The sequence below is a fragment of the Peromyscus californicus genome, unplaced genomic scaffold (genome assembly GCF_007827085.1).
Source record: "Peromyscus californicus insignis strain IS unplaced genomic scaffold, ASM782708v3 Scaffold_7__1_contigs__length_154581171, whole genome shotgun sequence".
In the NCBI taxonomy this organism is placed as follows: Eukaryota; Metazoa; Chordata; class Mammalia; order Rodentia; family Cricetidae; genus Peromyscus; species Peromyscus californicus.
Window position 1 is genome coordinate 11,783,334 of NW_026294595.1, and position 23,901 is coordinate 11,807,234.

Below are 23,901 nucleotides of genomic sequence, written 5' to 3' on the forward strand. Positions count from 1 at the left end.
GAGCAACTCTCATCCCAACCCCTGGGACTAGGACTCTGCCATTCTGAGAGACCCTCATCCATCACTCCTTCAGGGCCAGAACCAAGCAATAAGCCCTACCTCAGTAACTCTTAGGACCACTCCAGAAGTGAGAGCCATGGCCCCACAAACAGAGAGATGAGAAAGCAGAGACTCAGAGAGGGAGATATGCTAGCTGGGTGTACAAACTGCCCAAGACACATAGTCTGCCCAGGGTTCCCATGCTGCTGATGGCTCCCATGATGCCCAGGGCTCACATACCACCTAGGACACACACACTGCCTAGGGGTAAATGCTGCCCAGCCCTAGGGGCGCCCTCAACTCCACAGGCCAAATGCCTGAGCCCTGGGCACTTTCCATGGGCAGCCACATGGAAATCTGTAAGCTGATGGGCCTAAGAAAGTACACACACACACACACACACACACACACACACACACACACACACACTGTGAGGTTCTGTTTCCTGGCCTCTAATCAAAGGATTACCTGAAAACCCCAGCACCCACACATGCAGGTCCTGGGAGCACCACCACAGCCCTGTCTCCCATGTGGTTCACACTGAAGAGAAGCTACTCCAACCACCTGCGCCAGCAGCAAGTCAGTCAGGGCAAGAGGACTAGAAGGGGAGCTAGAGGAGTCCTGCTCCTACCAGCCAAACCCCCCAAGCCTGAGGGGTGGCCTAGTGCACAGAGATAGTCAACTCCAGCCACCTTTCTGCGGAGGTCACCACCCTGGCCATAAGCTAAGCAGCTTCAGGGCTCAGGGACACCTCTCCGAGCCTGGTCCTCCAGTGAATGAGGCAACTCTCTCCCAGAACTCTTAAGAGGTGGGAAGGCTTAGCAGGCTGACACTGAGGGAACTCAGTGAACCCAGACATCCATGAAAACATAGCCCTGCCCAGGCCTGGGGGTCACGGTAGCCTGGCTGTCCCTAGCCTGAGCTAACTAAGTTCAGGATCCCATGTCCACCAGTCACCAATATAAGTCCTGGCTCTGCTGAAATGACAGCCAACAGGTGAGACCTCCCACCCCAGGATGAGCTTTGCAGACCTCTAACACAGAATACACACTGTGGGCTGGGCCAGGGCCAGGGCAGCAAAATCTACACAAGCCACAGCACAGCTCGATACCGCCCTCACTACACCCTGCTCAGCCGGGTCTCAGCAGGGCACACTGCCAATATATTTGCACCCAAAGTCCATGCCCCACCCTGCCAAGGGCATACACCTCTAGCAAGAGCCAAAGAGGTGAGCAGGGAAACTGAGTCAGACACTAAGGTATACACCTGCCACCACCCACTGCTGCTCCCAGATTATAAGAAGGGAAGGAGTCACCCCCTCCCCAGCACCAGGTGTGGACAAGCCAGAAGCAGGGGGTGCTGTTCCCAGGCTGCACAGACATGCATGTGAGCTCCTGTCCAGAGTTTGAGGCTTGGGCCAGGAAGCCGGGTGGAGACTGGAGGGTGGGGCCCATCTAACCCAGAGTTGCTGAAAAGAGCCCACGAGGAAGTAAAAATAGGAAATAAAAATAAAATTGCTCTGACCGGCCCCAGTTGTTTGTGAAGGAAACAGGGTATCTCCTTGGCTAGCAAGGCAGGCTGGCTCCAGTACCTCCCAGATGCAAGGCGTTCCCCCCCACCCCCCCTGCTGCTGACACCAGGCTAACCAGGCGCCAGAGACCCAGCAGGAAGTGTTGAAAAGGGGAGTTCTGAGGTCCTGGATTCAAATTCTAGCTCAGCAGCTAACCAGCTGCAGGACTTCTCTGTCTCCCCCTCTGGCTTCAGGCATGGGAAGGGAGGAGATATACCACACTGTACCCTACCCTGCTGGAACCCACTATGGCAGGAGCTGCAATCCAAGTCAGCCCTGCTCCGCTCCCCATCTGCAAATGTGCCCATTTTGCCTAAAGTGGACAGTTGAAAGCAAGGCACCGGAGAGCACAGGCCGCCTAGCCCTTGGCTCCCCCACCCGCCCAGGCTGCCTGCAGCTCTCAGACCTGATTTCCTCATCACACAATGAGAGGAAGCCTTCCTTCCTACCCTTCCCTGCTGAGCCTTGCCAGCATTCACGCCGGGCTCCTTTACACTAAAGTGTGCACAGCTGGCCCTGGCTTTAGGCCCTACTAACTACGTCCCCTGGGGCACAGACCTCCCTTGGAGACAAAGCTAGAAAGCAGAGACAGTCACTGGACCTTAGCTGGCACACTGCCCTCTCCCCGACAGCACCAAGCACCTCCTGGGTCAACACTCAGAGGCTGGTAGGAAGTGCCTAGGGTGCCTCAGAAAGGAAGTTTAAGTGCTGTGGATGACTAGTGATACCTGTTGTGGTCTGGGCCTGGGGACAGTGGAATATAAAACATGACAAGTCCCCATACATGGACACAGGTGTGCATACAGATATACACATGGACAATTCACGAACCTCATACGTGAACACAGTCACATATAGATACACACTCACGCATGGTCATGCACACTCACATGTGGGCACTACGCAGAATCTCACACATGGATGTGGGAATGCACATAGACACGCTCATATAGGGCCATATATACAGGCAATACATTAACTTCATACATGCACACAAGTGTGCACAGACACACATGCAGCCGTGCAGGCTCACACATGGCCAACAGACCAAACCTCATGTATAACACAGGTATGTACACAGACACAAGCTTACATATGGCCATGCACACTCTTCACATGGACAACACACAGAATGTCCCACATGAACAAGTATGCATACTCACAGGTGGATAACACACAGAAGCTCATGTACAGGCACAGTGTACAGACACATGCACACATGCCATGCACATTCACAGGTAGATATACACAGAATTTCATGCATAGACACAGAGATACAAGCTCACACATAGCCATGCACACTTACATGTGGACAATACCTAGAACCTCAGGCATGGACACACATATGCAGACACACACAACACACACACACATGGCTAGGCACACTTACATGTGGATAATACACAGAACCTCATACATGAACACAAGTGCACATACAGACACACATACATAGCCATCAATCACACTCACATGCGGCTAACAGACAGAACTTCACATATGGACACATCATGCATACTCACATATAGATGATACACAGAACTCCATTAATAGACACAAACGCATACACAGTCACACATGCATAGCCACATACACTCAATGTAGCTAATACACAGAACCTACACATGAACACAGGCAAACACACACGTGGCCATACATACTCATATGTGGATGACATGCAGCACCTCACACACACGCAGACATGGTGCACACAGGACCTTCACACCAGGACTCAGATGCACACAATAGCACAAGTCCATCCACCCGCATAGGTACACACATGAAGACTTCCTCGCTCACACTTTGCCAGCACCCAGTCACACAAACAAGCAGGAGCGCCTGTGCTCACAGTGGTCTGGGCTCTACGAGCCCAGGGGAAAGTCTGAGGTGGCCAGCGTGGCCTAGATCCAAGCAGGTCCAAGCTTTCTGCCAAGGGGGCTGCAGGCTGTAGACCCTACAAGCTGGCCAGGAGGCTGGCTAGGCACGTCCCCACGAGTGAGACAAGTGGGGACTGAGGACAAAAGGGCCTTCAGTCCTCCAGTCCCCCAGGTATCAAGGGCCAGCCTCATGTGCTTACTGCCAGCCCTGCTCGGATGCCCACTGGCCGACGACCTAGGTCCCTCAGTCCCCAGGTTCCCACACCAAGTGAAAAGGCCGCAGCAGGAGGCGGACCACAACAGTGACAACAATCACGGTGTTGTTCTCAGGAAGGCAGCCAGGGAAACCTGGGGTGGGGAGGTGGCCAGCAGGCCGGCAGCCAGGAGGGGCGGAGGGGTCTCCGGGAGAGAGGCCATTTCAAGAGTCCTGGTGGAACCTGAGCCCTAGGAGGGGATAAGGTCCCCCCAAAGACCAGCTCCCACACCACTTCACCCCCAAGTCCTGGCAGGTGCGTTGTCTCCCGGGGTCTCCGTCAGGCAAGGCTGGAATCATGGCCAAAGGTAAGGACTACGCAGCCCCCTCTGATAATGACGTCACAGCTTATCAGGCATGTCCAGGGCCACGTGGGCCCAGCAGCTGTCCTCTCCTCTGCCCCATGAGTGACTGCGTGTCCAGCCGCCTGGCACGGGAGACACAATAACTATCCACAAGTAGATAAGTTCCCAAGCCACTGCAGGCAGGGAGGCCATGACATCAGCATGCCAATACCAGCTGGCCAGCCGCAGCTTCAAGAACCAGATGCATAACGGGTACACACCACCCACCAGTGCGTTACCCAAGGGTGGCACAGTGACCTGTCCCATGACCCTATGACCTGGAAGGTGTCAGCCTGGGTCAGAGAAACCAAAGGTGTCAGCTGGGCCGGAGTCTGACCCAGGAGCCGGAAGTGGTCTTCATGTCCTGCAGCCAGGTGGACAGAGATTATATCGGACACAAGAAGGTCCTGAAACACTACAAAATTCTCCCTTATAAACCACAACACACACAGTCATGGGGAGCCGGAATGAGCCAACCAGGTCAGCAGCCTGGATGTAGCTATACCCCAAACATCTTCCCAGAGAGGCCTTGTGGATAACACTGGCCAGGCCAGCTAGGGAAGGTGCCAATGCCCACAGCTCTGCCTCTCAGACCAGACTGGCCTCATGGAGACTCATGAGGTATGGAGCAGGCCAGCCCTCCTCACCTGGGCCATCAGGGGCAGGAAGAACATGCAGTTAAAAAGAACATCCTGAGTCACAAAGTTTCTGTAGGCCATATCATCATGTGCATGCCTCATCCAGCCAGTCAAACTTCTCCAGCAGTCCAAACACCACAGGTAGTGCTGTGCAGATGAAGTAGCCAGAACCACAATTCCTGTTAATGGGTCCAGGCACCCAACAACACCCCAAGACAAAGCCGTGACCACCTCCCCTCTTACTCATGCCAGACCTGGGACCCACCTTGCTTGAGGTGGCTTAGCCTTGGTCCAAGCACTGCCTTGGAGCTATACAGAACCATCAAGGCAGAGTCCATGACACTCAGAAGGGAGCATAAGTCTAGGATACAGATGGGATAGAGTCCATCCAAAATCTGGCTCATGGTTCCTGCCGGGCGGTGGTGGCACACGCCTTTAATCCCAGCACTCGGGAGGCAGAGGCAGGCGGATCTCTGTGAGTTTGAGACCAGCCTGGTCTACAAAGCAAGTTCCAGGAAAGGTGCAAAGCTACACAGAGAAACCCTGTCTCGAAAAACAAAAAACAACAAAACAACAAAACAAAATCTGGCTCACAGCAGCATCCTCATCCCTCCTCAGTCCTTCCCTGGCCTCCCCTACTTCTTGTCTAGTAACCACCCCCCATCTACTAGTACCCGCCTTGGCAGTTGCCCCTTGTATTGGAGCAGATCCTTCACCACATATCCCCTCCACAGGCTCAAGAGATGCCGATCATTCAGACCCCAGTGACCTCTGACCTATCTCTGGCCTTCTGCCCTCACTCACTTAGACTTGACCACATGCTCTCCCTGGCCAACGCCCCTACACAGGTCTGTGACCACGCAGCTTGTCCCTGGCCTCTCCAGAGCTCCTCCTGAGCACATGCTCTCCCACTCTGCATCTCTATATCCTGCTGGAATCCCAGACTTTCCCAGGATGCCATGTGCCTGCACCTTCGTGTCTCCCCACAGCCTGGCAGCTAGAGGGAGGCCTTGCCTGTGCACCCCAGGGAGATCCTCTGTGGGCTCCCTAGTCCCTTGCAAGACTGGCACTCAGCAGGCTGAGCTACAAGAAAGCGGCCCATCTAAGTTCTCTCTGGGTTGAAGTTCTGAAACTGCACCCACTCGTGCTGTGGTCAGGAACATAACTGTTGGAGGCCAAGGGACACCCAGAAGTCTTAAAGCTGATCACGACAGGGCAAAGCACACTGCTGTCAGACTCAGGAATGACAACATCAAAGAAATCTGCCCCGGAAGCCAGGGAAGACACCGTGCTAACTCTGGGGTAGGGGCTCTGCAGAGGGCATTAACTCATTCCACAAACACCCTGAAGTGTTTGTGATACGTAGCACTGGAGATTCTGCTCAGGAACCACCTGCCCTGAAGGTCATGGCATGCAGAGCCAGCCTGTGCAGAAAGACTCAGGTACTGGGCCCTGGGGGAAAGGCTGAGCCCAATTCTGCCCGAAACTGCCAAGAATCCTGGAGGACAGCACAAGCATGTACTTCCCACCTCCATGAAAGCTGGGTGTCCACCCAAGGAAACCAACTAAGGAAGAGAGTTAGTCTTGAGTCAGAAAGTACATGCAGCTGGGAGTGAGGAATAGCAGCCCCCAAGAAGCTGCAGGGCCCGGAGACCACATCACCCAGCCTTTCTAGGCCAGGTCCCCAGGGTCCCAACACCAAGTGGTGGCATGTGCCCTGTCATCATGACCAGGGAGTCCAGGAGAGAAGGAAGCTCTGCCCCTCTTGGCCCTGGTATCCAGTGACTAAGGTCCCCACCTCCCCAACCCTCCTCAACCTTGATCCTAGGCAGAAAGTCCAGAGTAGGGTGAGTGGGAGTGGCCCTGCCACCTCCCCTGGACTCTGGTCCCAATCAGAACTGTCCTCCAGCCAGCAAAGAGGGACAGGGCCAGTACTTCTTGTAGTCTCCAGGGCAGATGACACCAAAATGCCCCCTGGGAACACGAATGGGGATGGACCGGAAATGTGAAGAATGACCGGGTGTAGGGGGAACCCCTACTGTTCCATCCAGGATGGGCCTGAAGAGGGCCACCAACCCTAAAGCTAGCATCCTCCAGTGGGCAACGACCCACAGTGGGCCAGCAGGGTCATATTCCACACCCAGGAAGTCTTGAGAATCAGAGGAGAGACTGAACATCGGGTCATCAGGGGAGCAGCTAAGAGGGCCTCTGTGGCCACCACATCCCCACCAGGCCTGGGCTCAGCCTCAACCCCACACAGTTAATCATTCCCACATGAGCCAGCCACCCCCCCCCCCCACACACACACACACATGGTTTCCACAGCACACACCTGTGACCCAGCTAGCAAGAGATAGGCCAGAGAGGCCTGGCTAGGCAGCTGGATCCTTTCGAAACCCTTCAGGGGAAGACCTATGGTCATAACCACCTGGGCATCCCATCCCTAGAGCCTCAGCTGGAGCCATCGCTCTCTGGAGAAGGTCTGCTTTAACTCCACAGTCTATCTAGCAAACCTGTAATTGTGATTCAAAACCTAACTGTCACACTTCCACGAAGCATCCTTGATTTCCCAGGCACCTTAAACTTATCAACGGTCGCTGACAAGGGACTGACCCATTCATCGGTAGGCCCCATGCCCCTGCCCTTCCCCACCCCTTTCTTAAGAACCACAATCTCTACAATGCATGTTCCTTACCCTCAAAGTGTCTTCTCTAACACTCCTAGTTGAAATCCAGAGCCAAGTCCAATTCCACCACCAATGGCTGCCTAAGAGCCCATGGCTTCCTGGGCCCCAGGGACACCCCAATCTGATTCCTGTCCCCTGAAGCTAGGGAAGGGAACACAGTCATTCCTGAGGACCTAGTCCCCAGATGTGCCACATGACTGAATGGCCACCAACCCAGAAGAGCAAAGCCAAGATGTCAGAAGGGAAAGGCAGAGGCCTCCAGCTGTCAGGGGCCTTAGGGAGGCCGAGGCCCAGAGGGAGAAAAGGAGCTGCTTAGGAAGACAGAGACAGCTGGGGAGAGAGAACCTGGGCAGGGCAGAATCAGACACTCAGGAGGACCCCCCAAAAACAAACAAACAAACAAACTAGGAGCAGTTGCAACATCTCTAAAAGCCCATTCTGCCACAGCTAGATGACAAAGGGCACGCAGCAGACATCAGGAGTCTGAAGGAAGGACACTCTACCGGGGTCCCTGCAGGGGCGCCTTCGGTGCGGAGCCCCACCTCTCTGTCTCGCCTCATGGCCCACCACGGGGACCCTGAGCTGATGGAATAGCTTATGCTGTCACTGACCCACGCTGCATGGTGCCTAGTGCTGTCTGGGGAGCACCTGTCCGGTAAAGCATCTAGACATCAGGCCCTTGGCTTTCCAAAGAATGAGGTTACATGGCCCTGCCAGCCCTTTCTAGAGCACTGGGCATCTTCCAACCCCAGCAAAGCCAGAGGCCAATTCCATCAGCCCAAGTTGGGCAATACACGCTTGGCCCTACCCTCGGGAAGTCTCAGAACGAGACACAGGATCAAAGCTGGCCACTCAGGAGTCACTCCGGCTAAGCATGCACTCTACCAGCCAGACCTGGAATCCCATCCCATAGCACCCCCCTCCCAAGGGAAGCAGAATGACGGCAGGCAAGAAGCAACTAGTTTGAAGTCAAATCTGAAACCCAGGGAGCTCGATGCCACCCTTTGCATGGTCCAAGGCAAAAACACAGAGGGTAGCCATGTGGGAAGCCAGCAAGCCTGTAGACAACGGGAAGGGGAGGCCACCAAGCTCCTGAAGCCCAGGTCAGCCACCTAGGGCTCCACTTCAGAGGCCCTGGACAAATGAAGCACCTCCTGAGCCTGCAAGCAGCTACTCCAGCCACCTGGACTGTCACCGCCTGACCTCTGCCCGGGGCCAGCACGGACACTTAAGCTAAATTGGTCAATTATGGGATACTTAGATCCCTCACGGGGCTTCCCAGCCTCCTGCGCTCTGGGCCACAGCACCAGGAAGCCAGTTGAATCAGTAACCTCATTACAGCCCGCGCACACCCAGTGGCTTTGAACTCCGCAGGGCTTATCCACGAGCACTGCAGGATTTACACACACACACACACACACACACACACACGGTCTAGACCCAGCCTAGCATACTCCCCTCCCCTCCTGCTCAGGATGCTATAGCCTCCGCTGACAGGCATCAGCACCAGCCCTGGGCTCCAGGATGCCGGCTGGGGAGACTTGGGTCTGGCCAATGGGCCAGCAGAGATGCAGGGAGGCTAGGGCAGGCTCTGGTCTCCACAGAAGACAGACATTGGGCCTTTAGCTCCCCAGAGTCTCTAACCTAGCTAACAGAACTTGCCTCTGGAACATGGCCGGTCATCATGAAGGGCAGACTTGAACTTGGGCAAGAAAGAGTAGGCACACCTAGGGCTTCAGTGCCGATCTCTCCCCCAGAGAGATCCCGGAGTCCCAGTGCCGGGCCCTGAAGCCTCTTCTTCACCATGGCCCTCAGGGTCCCTACTCTGATCCCACAGAGCAGTCTTGCCCAAAGCCGACCTGGTCCCTAGCATCAGCCATTACACCGGGCCTGCCTGTCCTCCCAGGCCAAGGCATAAATTTATGACCATCATACTGTTCACTCACCTTTCTGGAAGACCCTGAGGACACTCCCTGACATCACAAGCCCCAGGCCTTGGGATATATTGGTTAATGGGTTAAGGGACTTCCCCAAGAACAGGCCAAAGGCATAAATGCAGGAAGTGGGTAAACTACAAGGAATGGGCAAGAAGGGGGTCCTCTCCTCAATCATCCTAAGCAGGGCCACTGGCCAGGAAAGGTGAAGACCCCACAGGCCAGGCCAGGGGCCAGCCTAAGCCTCCAGGAAGTTCCTGGGAGGCCCCTCCCCAGCCGAGACACTGTGAGGAGGGGCCAAATCAAGGGCTCCATAGCCAGAGAGGAGATACTTAGCTTCACCTTAGCCCCAGCCCACCACCTCCAACGTACCCCTGCACACGCAGGCGGCCTGAGCTGGCTCTACATGTCCCCATGCTTGCTCCAACCTAAGCTCACATAGCACCACCTCTCACCATGACTCTCGCATTCAGTCCTGCCTTTGGGCCTTTGGTCTGGCTGTTCTTGTCATGCATCCCATCTCTGCCAGCCTCTCCATGTGCTAAAGGACAGGGAGGCTGTGCCCAGCAGGTACTCCCTACTTACATGGGGACAGAGGCCATCAGCAGGCCTGAGGCCTCCTCAGGAAGGACTCGGCACAATGCTGCTGGATTCCTAAAGGCCAGGTCACAGTGCACATGTGTGTGCATACATATGTGCATTCGTGTGTGTGTGTGTGTGTGTGTGTGTGTGTGTGCTCTAGACAGGGTCTGCAGATATAACCAAGTCCTTGCCCTGCCGTGAGGACACAGTGGAGCTGCCCTCCTCTGGTCCCCTGCCACAGGCCCCTATGGATCCTGCTGGCAGACAATTTGAGCCTGGCAAGGTGAGGCCGAGTAGCCAAGCCACTGGGTCTTCAGGTAGAAGGTATCTCTTGCTGCCTCCCACCCCCAGCCTTCACTAGCCCAGTGGAGTCTGGTAACTTCCAGATACTCTCAGAGAGGCAATCAAGGAGTCTCCACTCTCCAATAGGTCTTGAGGAAGGAGGGTAAGCCTCCCAAGGCTCAAGGATCCACAGCCATCACAGTGAGACCTCAGACCTGAGACCTCAGTCAAAAGCCAAAACAGCCACTCAGCGTAGAGGTGGAAACAGAGAGAGGAGCAGGGCCCCTGGGGAACCAGACTGGGCATGGACCCCACTCTTGCAGGCAGCTTCTTGAGATGCTGACGGAACAGGACCCGAACGAGTTTAAGAACAAGTTTTGGCCCAGCTGAAGATCAGGGCTGGGCCTGTCTGGGAAATCAATTTGCAGAGCCGAGAACCTCACAGAGACATGACGCTAAAGTACCAAGGCAAACAGACCTGGAGCTCCCATTCACTAAGTGAGGTTGCCCCTGATCCACCCACGAGGTCTGAATTAAGAACCAGTACACAGCAGGCACCCAGTGGATACCTATCAGCACCCTCTCCAGGTGGGCAGGTCCTGAACAGGACGGGAGAGATTTAAAAGTGCCGAGGCTGTGAGAAAGCAGCCAGGGCCCCCAGATCCGTGGGAAGTTTAGGAGGCCCTGGGAGGCCTGCAGCACCGGCTTGCTGCCTCATGGTGGGGTGGAAGGCAGCACCAGGTAAGTGTGAGGGGGTGTGTATGTATCTGTGCACACCCAGGCCGCTCCCCACACGTCCTGGGCCAATTTTATTTAGCTGCTTTCTGCTCCGTTTCACGCTCATTCAGCTGCTGAGCTAGACAATTGCTTTGTAACTCTAGGGTGCAATTTCCCTGTCTGTGAGGCGCTGGGGCACGACTGCTCAGAACATCTCGCGCACCAGACTCGGGTGGGTGTGCTCACGCGCAGTTCTTCGCTCCAGTAGACTCGCTGAGCCTTGGGGAGAGTCATGCAGCAGCTGGGGTCTGTCAAGGGAGTCTAGCAAGGGAATGGAAACCTAGGCAGAGGACTCCCAGCCAAGGGGCTGCATCTTGCATCTGTGTTCCCTTGGTGCCAACTTTTCACCTCTGTTCCCATACCCCACGGCACAGGGGAGTCTCAGGATGGTTTGGGCTCAACACTGGTGACCTGGCCCTATCCTGATCAAGGCAGAGGCCCTGGATACAGGCCTCACTTTAGGAAAGAAAGAGACACACCCCACAAAAAGAGCTCTGTGAACTCCCAACCAGCCTAGGACACAAAACAGGCTATGTGCCCAACAGCCTTGACAAACAAAGAATGCGTCCATTTTACAGATGCAGGTGGCTGGTATCAATTGTACAGATGCATCTGTCCTTCAGGGCTCTCTGTGTCTGTGAGGGAGGGCATGGCCATGGAAGAGAGTCTGAATGGAAAGGAGGAGGGTCAAGGAAGGAACAAGTATACCTTATAGCAAGGACATGCTCGGGCCCATGGGCAGGTGGACAGTCCATCTCCTCCACACCTTCCCCAGCATTGAAACCAACCAGCCTATTTTAAAAGCACTGGGGACTGGTGAGGTGACTTAGTGGGTAAGGTACTTGTTACCAAAGACTGAGTTCGATCCCTAAGACCTACATGGTGGTAAAAGGAAAGAAGCAACTCCCCAAAACTATCCTCTGACCTCCATACAAATGCTGTGCATGTGTGCCTGCAAGTGTACACACACACACACACACACACACACAGGCATACATACACACATAAATAAATGTAATTTTTAAATTTTGTTTAAAAATAACATTGGGATAAAGGTTTGGAAGGTGATCACACTCCCAGCCCACAATCCAGACACCTACACTCAAGAGCCAGGACTCCTGCCCTCCTCTCTGGCCCAGCTGATGGCCAGTTCCCATGAAAACTCACCGGCCAATCTGATACCTCCAGGCCCTGCCTGACCCACAAGCTTTAGGCGTAAGGAGCACGGAAGGAAGGCAGGTCTTGGCTTGTCCTGGCCCTAGGCCATCTATGAGGCCTACAGTCTTGAGACAGCTGAGCCAGGTCCACCAGCCCAATTCTCTGCAGAGCCAGGCCTCACTCACCACAAAGACCCTGGCCCTAACATGCTGCAACATAGTGAGACCCCATACCACTAAAGATAGGAAGCCCCAGGCAACCTCACTGACTGGTGGACCCAAGACTCTCTCATACCACATTCTATGCAGCTTGGTTCTGTCCACACATGTGGATACTGGAGCCCCTTTGGGTATGCATGGCTAGCCCTTGGGTGGAGGGACACAGGCCTGAGCACCCCTACAATGACCACAGAGTGACAAACCCTCTGGACCTCTTCCTTTCCTAAAGGAAGGCATGAGGGTGGGGCAGGGGTCCAAAACAGTCATGGCACAGATGGGACAGGGCACTAGCATGGCTATCAGAGGGTCCTCTCTGAGGAGGTGCACCCAGTCCTGGCCCTGAAAGGCATGCACAGCTGGAAGAACCGCCTGGGGCCTGGCAGCCCTGGACCTGGGAGGCAGCCCACAGCAGCTGGCCCATGTGACCGAGCTGCCGACTCAACTCTACACCCCGCACATCCCACAGACTCTGAGCAGTGCAGACCGGGGCTGTGTGGAGAGCTCCCCACCCTCAGTCAGTCTGTCCTGTGGGCCTAGCTTTCTGAGCCCACATCTGAGACAAACGCTGTGCCAGGCACAATAGTCAGTGCCAGCCCAAAGACGAACACAGGCAGGCAAGGCCACCCCCACAGTCAGACCACCGTCAAGGGGTCATTTTTTCTCGCCCTAACACTTCCTCAGTCAATATCAGGGTCCCCTCCAGAGTTTCCCAAAACAAATGCCCAAATCAGTAGGCTGCTGGGGGCCTCCTCAGGCCCAAGCTGGACTCCAAGCCCAGCCTCCTGAGAGTCATGTGACCCTGTTATTTCGGGACGCCCGGAATGTGCTCTATTTTGGGTCACAAGGGCTCTGATGTTACTAAAAGCCCCCTCAAGCAGACCGCAAGTTCACTAGGTCCCCAAGCACCCCACAACAGAGTGGTTGGAGGCCTAGAGCCCTGCTTCTGGAAACCTGTTACCCTCACAAACAAATGGGCCACTAACAGCTGAGAGGGTCAGTGCAGTCTTGGGACCTTTGGACTCTGCAGGCTCAGCCTTTCAGTCCCACCATCCAGGCTGAAGCCAGTCCTTACCCCACTCCCTGACCGGCATGGAGGAAGGCCAGCCCTGGGCAGCAAAGCCAGGAAACAGGGGCTGCCTGGGGCAAATTCCCCAGCTTCCCTTTCTTCTCAGATCTGTCCCATACGGATCAACTCAGTGGACAGAGGCTTGGAGGCTACCTGAACTACCAAACCCCACACAGTGCAGGCTGGGAAGAGCCCTCAGTCCCAGACCCCAAAAGTGGCAGGGCAGTTAAAATGATGGCCAAACCTTCCTAACCACTCCAAGTCAGACCGAAGCAGTCAGTGGGGACCCTGGATGAGCCAGATCCTCTGACACTCAGCCCCCAGGAGGGATTAGGCTGTGTTGACAAAAGGGCTTAGGCAAGTAGCCGCTTAAATGGACCTTCAACTGTACTGGACTTCAGAGCTGGTCACAAGCTTAGTAAAAAATAAAATGTAATCAGAGCCCAGGACTCACCACTCAGCCTTAGGGCATGGGCTGCCTGGGAGGCCACAAGCTGGTCCTCAGAGCCACCACTCTGTGAACCCAAGACTCCCGGGGTCTCCTTGTGGGGGGACAGCAGCTCTGAGACACAACTCCTCTTCATGGAGACTCCAGTCACCCTGCAACCTCCTTCCCAGTTCTGTATGTGTCAACTTCTAGAATGGGCTCTGTCTCTCCTGGGGTGTTGCTTCCCATCCCAAGACCTAGCCCAAGTACTGCCAGTCCCTAGCCATGTCAGGGGCTAGAGACTGAGCGAAGCATTCCTGTTCTGAAGGACCCTGCTCTGTGCACATGAAGGCCTGGGTGGAGGAGAAAGAGGTATCTCAGGAGCCCCATTAACCCCACATCAGACCCCACAGCAACAAGCTACAGTAACACAGCTTTCCTGTCGGTGGACTTTGGCAGGGGGCTCCAATGCCAAATCCATCATTTGTAGTCTTTAAGTGCCGCCTCTCCCAGCCAGTTTCTCAACTGCAACATGGACAGGAGTTACAGCCCGGAAGACAGACACTCAAGCTCAGCTGAGCCCACCATGGTCTCCATCACTACTCATAAGGACGGAGTGTCTGAGGCTTTAACAAACTTGGAACACTCTACCCAAGTCACTCTGCAGCAGACCTGTCTGTGAGCTGTAAGAAGACTGGGGTCAAAGGGGTGCCACCTCCCCAAATCACCAAAAGTCCTGTAAACCATACTGGGTTCTGATCACCCCTCAGGGTAGCCAATCTGCACCCCAAGCCTCATAGAGGATGCACAGGCAAAGAGGCAATGATCATCGGGGAGCTTCGTCCATAATCAGCTGTCCTGATTTCCATTCAGCACAAATTCTTCACCAGCCTGACAGCCTAGCTGCTGTCCTCACCACCAAATTAATATCCTTCCCAGAGCTCATTTATAAAGTCTCTCTACATTGCTTCCCTCTGGCTTCCAAAACCCCAGCGAGAGCAATGGGTGGGGGGCTCCGACCCAGCTTGGTTCTACTCCCGGAGTTGGCAGGCTGTCTGCAGCTGCGAGCTGCGGGCCGGAGGGCAGCAGGACAAGAAAACGGACTCTTCTGCCGATGGGCTGTCCTCCCCTTAAATACCACGGAGAACAACTAGAGGTGCCAAAGCGTGGGGCCCCAGTTCTGGATTTGATGCTCCTGACCAGAGGCCCCTGGGTGACCGTGCCCACCTAGGTTTGGGCTGCTGTCGGGGAACAGCAAGATCTCACGACTCGGTCCTGGGCAAAGAGACACCCAGGGGCAAGCGGCCTGCTCCAAACAGGGGCCCGACGAGCCCGGAGGAGCAGTGGCCTCCCGGAGCCCAGCGCGTCGCCCCCATCCCAGTGCCAGGGAGGCCCGGAGCCCTCCAGCGAGCGCAGAAGTTGCTCCTCCGGCGTGGTCCGGTTCCTGGGCGGCTGGGGCTGGGCGCCCCAGGGTTCCGCGGACGCGCCAGGCGCACTGTGAGGGACCCTCTCCACGTCCCGAGCGAACCTGCCGCTCGCCCCAGCCCCGCCGCCCACTCCCGCTCCCCGACAAGTCAAGAGGCCCGGCGCCCTCGTCCTCTCCCGCCGCGCGCCCGGGCCCGGGAAAAGTTGCCCTGTGCCCACTCGCCTCCCCCGGGCCCGGCGCGCCAACTCTCGGTACCGCCACGGCGCGGGGCCCAGCGGGCCGGGCCGGACCCCCCACGCGCGCTGCGCACGCGCCCCCGCCCCGCCGGCCCCGGCCCCCTCCCTCGCCCGCGCCGCCGCGGCCGGCACTCACCGAGCGGCAGGAAATGTTTGGTGTCCATGTCTGCGACTAACTCATGCCCGGCCGGCGGCGCAGCAGCGGGGCGGCAGCGCAGCGGCCCCCGGCGCGGCCGGCCCGGGCCCGGGCGGCGGGGAGCCGGCGGCGGCAGCGGCGGCGGCGGCGCGCGGAGGCCGCGGCGCGGCGAGTTGTTGCAAAAGTCGCCCAACAATGTAAACTACTTGTGCCTGCGCGCGCCTCGCGCGCGCGCCCGCCACCCGCGCCTCCGCCGCGCGCCCGCGACCCGCTCCGGCCCGGCCTGCAGCGGGGGGAGCGGCGGGGGGCCCGCGACGGGCGCGGACTCGGCGCAGCGCCGCCGCCGCCGCCACTCGCCCCGCCCGCAGCCGGTGCGCGCCCCGCCCGCCGCCGCCGCCGCCGCCGCCACCACCACCACCGCCGCCCGGCGCTCGCCTCCCGGCCCCGAGTTGTGAGCGTCCTGCAAACTTGCAAGTTTGCGTCTGCCAGGGGTTCCCGGGAGCCGTGGGGCGGCGGCGTGGGAGGAGGGCGGGGCGGCGGGCTGAAGCAGCCTTCCCTCCCCGGCTGCCCAAAATCCCCGCGGCCCAAGGTGGAGGAGGAGAGCGGGGCCGGGAGGAGAGCTCAGCGGCCGGGCCATTGTCTGCGCGGACACACAAAGAGGCCGGCCGTGGCCGCTCGGGGACCCTGGTCTGGCAGGACTCCCTATAGCAGAGCCAAGGCCCCAGTGCACCCCGACAGACACATAGGGAAACTGAGGCCGGGGTGGGGCGGTGAGCCAGAGGCAAGCAGCTAGGCAAGGGGACGCCCCAGTCCCTTCCCACTTACACGCGGGAGGCCCAAAGAGGACAGTGGTGTCCGACCAAACGCCAGACTGGGGGCGGGGGGAGGGGATAGTGGGGGCTCCGCATACCCCTGTTACCCCGACAGCCCCCGCCCTCCTCTGAGGTGCGGGGTTCGAGAGGCGCTGCTGTCGGCTTCGGACATCGCCCAGTGGCCCCACGCTATTTTTATACCTTGGGCAGCTCTCTGCCCTGACTTTTAAATTCATGATTTGTTTGTTTAAAAACGAAAGGAAGCACTCCTACCCAGGGAGAGCCTGGGCCTCCTCCGCAACCCGCCCGCCGTCTTGGGCGGCTGGAATTCGTATTTGGGTGTGAGCTACCTGAGCAGAGCCAAGCCAGCCTCCCTAAGCGCAGTGTGTCCCTGAGCCAAGCCAGGCAACCGGCAGTCCCGCCTCCCTCCACTCCCAGCTGGTGCCTGCCAGACCAACATCCAGCGTGGAGGCCCTGGCAGAGGGGCTTACCAAAGTCCACAGACTGCACAGAGTGGGTGCTGCCCAAAGAGAGCACCACCCCTCAAGACAAAAAGGAAAGCCCTGCCTGGGTGCACTACTGCCACCCTCCAGAACTGCACTTTCCCTTCTGTGTAAAGAGGAACGGTTGTGGGACCCTCCTAAACATGCTTCTTCACAGCATCCCAGAAGGCCCACAGACCTGTCCCAGAGCAAGGCCATCCCTGGTGCTCCTATGGAATCTGGGGAACCTGTCCATACAGGGCCGGAGAGAAGAAAGGGCCGAGTAAGGGCACTAAATGCCTTGGGTTGTGCTACAAACCAGGCCCCTTTCCCAGGCCTGTCCCATCAGGGTGGTTCCCTCAGTGTGGCACACAACTTGCGGTGCTTCTTCTGGTGGTGCACCTTGACCAGGGGGAAAAGCCCCCAGACTCCTTCCTTCATGGGGCCATTTTGAGAATCCTCTGGCAGGCTGTGAGTGGGTAGAGCTAACTCCCCAGCAAGGCCAGAGACCTGTTCTTAGAACCCCAGGGCCACACTTGGTGGTCAGCAATAAAGCACTGCCCTTCTACCATGGCCAGTGGAGTCTCTGGGCTGCAGACAGCCTGCCACACTGGGTCTCGGAACAGAGAGGGTGAGGAAAGGTGGGGGTGGGGATAGAGAAATTTTAGTGGTCCCTGTTCTCTAATATTGTGGACCCTTCATGCTGTCGACAAACGTCATCAGAGTCCACACTGAAGACTTGCCTCTGAGTTCTCAGGCAAGGTGTAGTCAAGACAGGGGAAGGCAAGGGCAGACCCCAGCTCTGCCTCCCAGCTATCTCAGCCTAGCCAAGCCACTCCGCTCTTGCCCTCCGTTCCCTGATCTGCAAAGTGCAGACAATCCCCCCCCCCCCACTGGGTCCATGGAATGACTAGCCAGGCAGTACAGAGACTATTAGGCCAGGAGGAGGGCTTGGCAAGTGACAGGTATTTTGTCACAAGATAGGGAAGACTCACAGGCAAGAGTGGCCACACCGTCGTTCAGGCTAGAGCAGTGCAGGCCAGAACCAAAGCACCATCAGTAGGGAAGGGAGGACAAGGCCCAGCCAGCCAGGGGCTCTGGTGCTTTCCTGATGGCTGGTCCTTGAGCTGTGCCATGAAGAAGGGACATGTTTGTCCGGTTGAGTCAGGATGACACACCCAGGTGGAAGGGCTGGCATGGCCGTGGCCTAGAGGTAGGAAGAGGCTAAAAGCCAGCCTGCCGTCAGTCCACACCACTCGGGTCAGTTGTGGGAAAGCTCAGCCAGAAGGCCCCAAGGCTGGCAATGGAATCTGAGGTCACCTCCTGATGATGGCCAGCCCGACTCATCCCAGCTCTCCCCCAGCCTTACCCCTTGCTGTGGAGAGCTGTGAGTGCTGGGAGACAGAGAGGCCTGAACAGGCAAGTTTCCATGTGGGGGACTTTAGTTGGGGACAGAGACAGTGGAAGGTTCCAGAGGTAGTACCTGCTTCTAAGAAGCCTGATCGCTCCAGGATATGGGTGGACAGTGGGTGGCGGGGTCCAAACCCTACTAATCCAGTCCAGTCTCACATCCAGCCTCAGCAGTCACAGAGGCTGAGCAGCTCTGAGCCTTATCTTTCCAGTACAGGACAGGGACACAGACGGGTCCCCAGAACAAAGGGCAGGTAGGTACTGGAGGGAGGCCCTACCTCAGACCCTCCAGCTCTGGGACGGAAACATAAGCAGGCTGCGTGTTCTTTCTGCAGCCACTGTACTCTGCCTTTCCCTCAACTCGGGGCTCTTCGGTGGGAGTGAACCCACACGAAACTGCCAGAGACAGTGGCTGTCTCAGGGTAGTCAGGACCAGGCTGACCATGGGAAAAACCACCCTGGCCCTTGTATCACGTGCTTCAGCAGCCCAGAGCTTCTGTGATAGCACCCCTCTGCTATGCCTACAACCTGAGAGCCCTTTGTTTGGTTTGTTTGAGGGTTTGTTTTTTTTTTTTTTTTAAACTCCATGAAGGATGCTTTTGAAGGTATCTTGGCCCTTTTCTCACACTGCTTCGGCTCAACCTTGTAAACAGTCTAGAGATTGCCTAGTGAATGGAGTTTTGAAAGGCCAGTGTTGCTGGGCACCCTGAGGCTACATCAGACAGACATCTGGGGCCCAGCAGTTCCTGGGACGCAAGGGGAACTGGCCTGTCCCCATCCCATTCCCAGTGGAATATTCTTGATCAGGAAGTTCAAATCCTGGACTAGTGGTAGATAGCAGGGGGCTGGGGTGCCCAACCCTCAACAAGGTAGACTAGGAGCTTAGCATTCTGCTGGACCCACTTCTGAACTCCCAACACCCTGACCTACAGAGTCCCTTGGTCACCTCCCCAGTGGCTCAGTTTGGAGTGACTGTGAGCCAAGCTGGATGATGTTAGGCGAAGCTCAGAGAGGCAAGGCCGTATGGAGCTGTGACTAGCCCAAGGGTCCAGACTCAACCCCCTCTCCAGGCCTGTCTTTCCAGAGGGTAAGAGGAAAAGCTGTTTGGCCCCACTTGGACTCCTGTCTGTCCTGATTGGTGGCCACAGAGGACAGTGGTGCCTCTGGATCAGGGCCTTGGGGGGGAAATGTCTTCAGTCCCAGAGGGACCCTTATGTCTGTCAGCAGCAGTGGAGAAGCACAGGGGGAGACAGATAAGGAATGCTTACAATCAGGACCTCTGTGCAGAGAACAGGATTAGGGGGCAGCTCTGAGCAAGAACATGTGAGATTCAGGAGCCTCCAGAGAATCCAAACCCAATGCCAAGTTAAGCAGTTTTAGGGGTGCTGGGGAAAAGTGGAGGGACAGGGGTAGATGAGAGAGCCCTATTTCGTAGGTAGAGACATTGATTGAGGCCGATGCAGCAGAAATTGACTCTGGGTCCCACAGTGGACCCAGTGCCATGGGCACCAGCCAGTGGCCAGATTTCCTGAAAAGTCTCCAGAAGACTGCTGGTCTCACACACCTCCATCCAGGGAACCACAGCACCTGCCGTCTCACAGGGTGTGGGTCAGAAAGACAGGGCAGGAGATCGCAGGGAAGACTGGAGACCAGAGAGAAAGGACAGTTGATGGACTTGGAGAACAGGGTCCCGGGGGAGGTACCAGGAGGAAGAGGCCAAAACCACCAACTCTACCGTAGCCCTGGGACAAAGACCCTGTGTGAACTTCGTTCTCTTCCTCTGTAAGATAAGAGGACATGATCAATGAATCACCGAGGACTTCTTGGCTGAAAATGAGCTGATGACCACGGACAGTAGATACTAACACATCACAGGAGCTGAGAATACCAAAGGAGACTCCCAGCCTAGGACAGGATCCCAACCTCACCTGAGTCCAGGCAGCATACTCTCCCTGCCTCCTGCACCCTACCCCTCTCCACATGTAACCCATCAAGCAAAGAGATAATGTGTTTTATCGGGGCATTTATTATCGACAATTGCTCCATAAATTTCCTGTTCACATACATATACATACGAACTGGATAAATATTCAGAGAAAAGACTCCCTGCCCAATCCCCTGATGTCGCCAACTTGCCCCCATAAAGATAACGGGAAATGATTCATAATATTTATTTGACAGACATGATATGAACCGTAATAGTCTGTTGGGATTAAAAATATCCGTCTGTCTCTGTCATCCACCAATGTGGTTTAAATATTATGTATGTGGCCACTGTGGCAGCAGGAGAGGCAAGCGGTTATTGATAGCGCCATAAAGAGGCGTTATTTTTGCATTGAAGAATGGGTAAAGTAACCCTGGAGTTTGCCGGGTGCTTTTCCTCGGGGCTTACAGCAGGAGAAACCGTACTTAAAATGCTGCTCTCCCTTGCCCAGCCCTCCAACCAACAAATGAGGCAAAGACACACCCCTGCACACATCATCCAGCCAGTGTTGGCTCATGTGGCCCAGGAGAGGAGTCCTGGCCGGGCTCCAGGCTGCAGCTCAGCCTAGGGAAGCTGCCATCCTGCCTCTGGAGGTCTGGGACCAACTGCAGGCCTCCAGAATAGGAATGAAGACCCTGACGGCCCACACTTTACCTCCTACTCGTCAGGCTGTTGCCAGCCTCTGCCCAGCCCAGAGCAAGCAGTACTTCTACCCCCACCCAGTTTACCCAGCTTTAACCCCCTTTCCAGTTCCCTTTGCCCTGGGGATGAAGTCCAGACTCCTAGCAAAACTCACGAGGCCTGCCCTCTCCCTCCCTCCCTGAGTCATCTTCCTCCTGCACACCAGCCCTACCCACAGCCAACCCTCCTCAGGCTAGCTGAGGAGGAAAGGCTGCCCCACACCTCATCTACACTGGCCACTCCACATTTTACCTGAAAGCCCAGCTTCCATTTGACACCCACAACAGTCTGCTGGCCACACCCACTCACCAATATACACATGCCTGTACACACACACACACACACACACACACACACACACACACACACATCCATGTTTTTAAACGCACTGTAGGCAGGCTTGCAATCCATAGCTCTCCATGTTCCCCACCAGACAATATCCCAGCACTTAGCTCATGGAGGGACACAGGGGCATTGTTTTGAAGGGGCCTGAGGGAGGCATTTCCAGTCCCTATATCACAGTCCTTCTCCACTTAGACCCCCCCCCCAAAAAAAAAAGATTTTCCACCCCTGGGCCTCAATTTATCTATCAGTACAGCCGTGCCCCATCCCCCAACCCCTGCCTCAAGATCTAGGTCCCTCTGAGACAAAGGTTCATTTACTCATAAAGACTTCAGGGGTTTGCTTTGGAGAGCAGCCAATGGCCTGCCACTGAGACAGTCTCTGAGAGAAGGTGGCTTTACCCCCATCCTACTTCATCCTGGGCCCCTAGACTAGCCCCTCATCTTGAGTCCCAAAAGACAAGACAGCCACAATCCCTGGGGGAGCCCAGTCCCTAGCTGATGAATTACCAGCTCATGGTGACAATTGGCCTTTGTTTGTCTCTCTAATAAGGGTCCCCTTCCCCCAAAAGAGCCTCTTCTGAACTGAGACACAAGAAGGGGCTGTCCTGGAAATGAGGTCACCCGGAGAAGGCCAGACAGATGCCTGCAGTCAGCAGGCCTGAAAGCTTAGCCCCAGGCCTCAGAGCCTCCCTGAAACAAGGAAATACCCCCAAGACGGGTCTGTACTGCCCAGAGCATCACTAAGAAGCTGAGGGGTAGCACTGGTCTTACGTCACGTCACACATGGGGCCCGTCACTACACCCTACCTGGTTGAGTCTGGCCTCCTAGGACGCCTGCTTCTCCTACTCCTAGCCTCTTGGAGTCCTTCCCCAGGGTGATAGAAGCCCAGAAAAGGCAAAGAGAGGGATACAGAAGGGAAATGGCCTTAGGCCTGTGGGCTGCTCAGGGGCTCAGCAACCAACACCATCCATAAGTGTCCTTGGTATGGAAGACATGAATCAGGCAGAGGGATCACACCCTGTTTGAAGCTGATTGGGAAGCCCAGACCTTGGTTAGTATGCACTTGCCTCAGAACCACCTGATGTACCCCTGTAGTAACAGATTTCGAAGGAATCTTGATCTAGAAGGAATCCTAACATTCCAGCTTCTTGGCCTATAGCTTTAACAACTGGAAGGCTCTGGACATTCAGGAATGGAAGCCAAGGCTCTCATCCCCCTTCCACAGCAGCAGAGCAGGGAAAGAGCCCAGCTCTGCCAGTGCTGTGCACCCTGACAGTTCTCCTCCCCTGGCTATGCACTGTTAGTGGTTGTTTGGAATTTTGTTGTTATTGGAGGGATGTTTAGCTTTTGAGACAGTATGGATGCTATTTTTTGGTTTTTTTGGTTTTTATTTTTTCTGAGTGTCTTAGTCACTGTTCTGTTCCTGTGAAGAGACATCATGACCAAAGAAAACATTTAATTGGGGGATTGCTTACAGTTTCAGAGGGTTAGTCCATTATCATCATGGCAGAGGCATGACAGAAGCATGGTGACATTCATGGCACTGGAGCAGTAGTTGAGAGTTACATCCTGATCTGCAGACAGAGATGCCTAGAGGGGCAGGGTACTGGGTCTTGGGGGCAGGGTACTGGGTCTGGGATCAGCTTTTAAAACCTTAGAGCCCATCTCTAGTGACACACTTCCTCCAACAAGACCACACCTTCTAATCCTTCTCAAATAGTGCCACTCCCTGGTGACTAAGCATTCAAATATATGAGCCTTGTTTCTAGGGGTCGTTCTTATTCAAACCACCACACCAAGTTAATCACATTCATGCTAAATCCAGACACAGTAGAGAGATGTTGGGATCTCAGGTCTTTGGGGTTTAGGGTCAGACCTATCTGAGCATGTACCTGTAGCTAAACTTTTCCTGCCTGGCCCACAGTCAGGGCAAATCTCTCTCACCTGCCAGTCCCACAGCCGCTCAAACCCGATCAAGTAAACACAGAGACTTATTTTGCTTACAAACTGTATGGCCGTGGCAGGCTTCTTGCTAACTGTTCTTATAGCTTAAATTAATCCATTTCTATTAATCTATACCTTGCCATGTGGCTCGTGGCTTACTGGCATCTTCACATGCTGTTTGTCATCATGGCGGCTGGCAGTGTCTCTCCCTCAGCCTTCCACTTCCCAGCTTTATTCTCCTCCTTGTCCCGCCTACACTTCCTGCCTGGCCACTGGCCAATCAGTGATTTATTTATTGACTAATCAGCAACAAATTTGCCATACAGACCATCCCACAGCACTTCCCCCCTTTTTTTTTTCCAAAAAGGAAGGTTTTAACCTTAACAAAGTAAAATTACATATAATTTGGGAATTTGGGCGTAGCTTCTCTTACTACTTCCTGCTGGAGGGGGGCGCTGTATCTTATGGGGATACAAAGAAAATTTTAGAATTATGGAATAGTCCATGAGGCTGTATTGTCTGAGCCAGTTGCCTTCAAACCATTCTGGATGTTGGGTCATCTGGGCCATGGTGTCATCAGAGACCTTTCAGAGGGTC

The 23,901-nt window shown here is 55.6% G+C and overlaps 1 protein-coding gene across 2 annotated transcripts in view; it reads right to left on the reverse strand.

Moving 5' to 3' along the window:
- Positions 1–23,901, reverse strand: part of Rxra (retinoid X receptor alpha) — a 195,246-nt gene that overhangs the window by 75,455 nt on the left and 95,890 nt on the right. Inside the window, exon 1 of one of the 2 annotated variants that reach the window (XM_052723428.1) lies at positions 15,647–15,752. The exons of the other annotated variant lie outside the window; for it this stretch is intronic. Within the exon in view, the coding sequence (XP_052579388.1) occupies positions 15,647–15,674 (28 nt within the window). The 5' untranslated portion in view covers positions 15,675–15,752. Of the gene's footprint in view, positions 1–15,646; positions 15,753–23,901 lie in introns of those variants that run through there. 2 annotated transcript variants of the gene reach the window in all.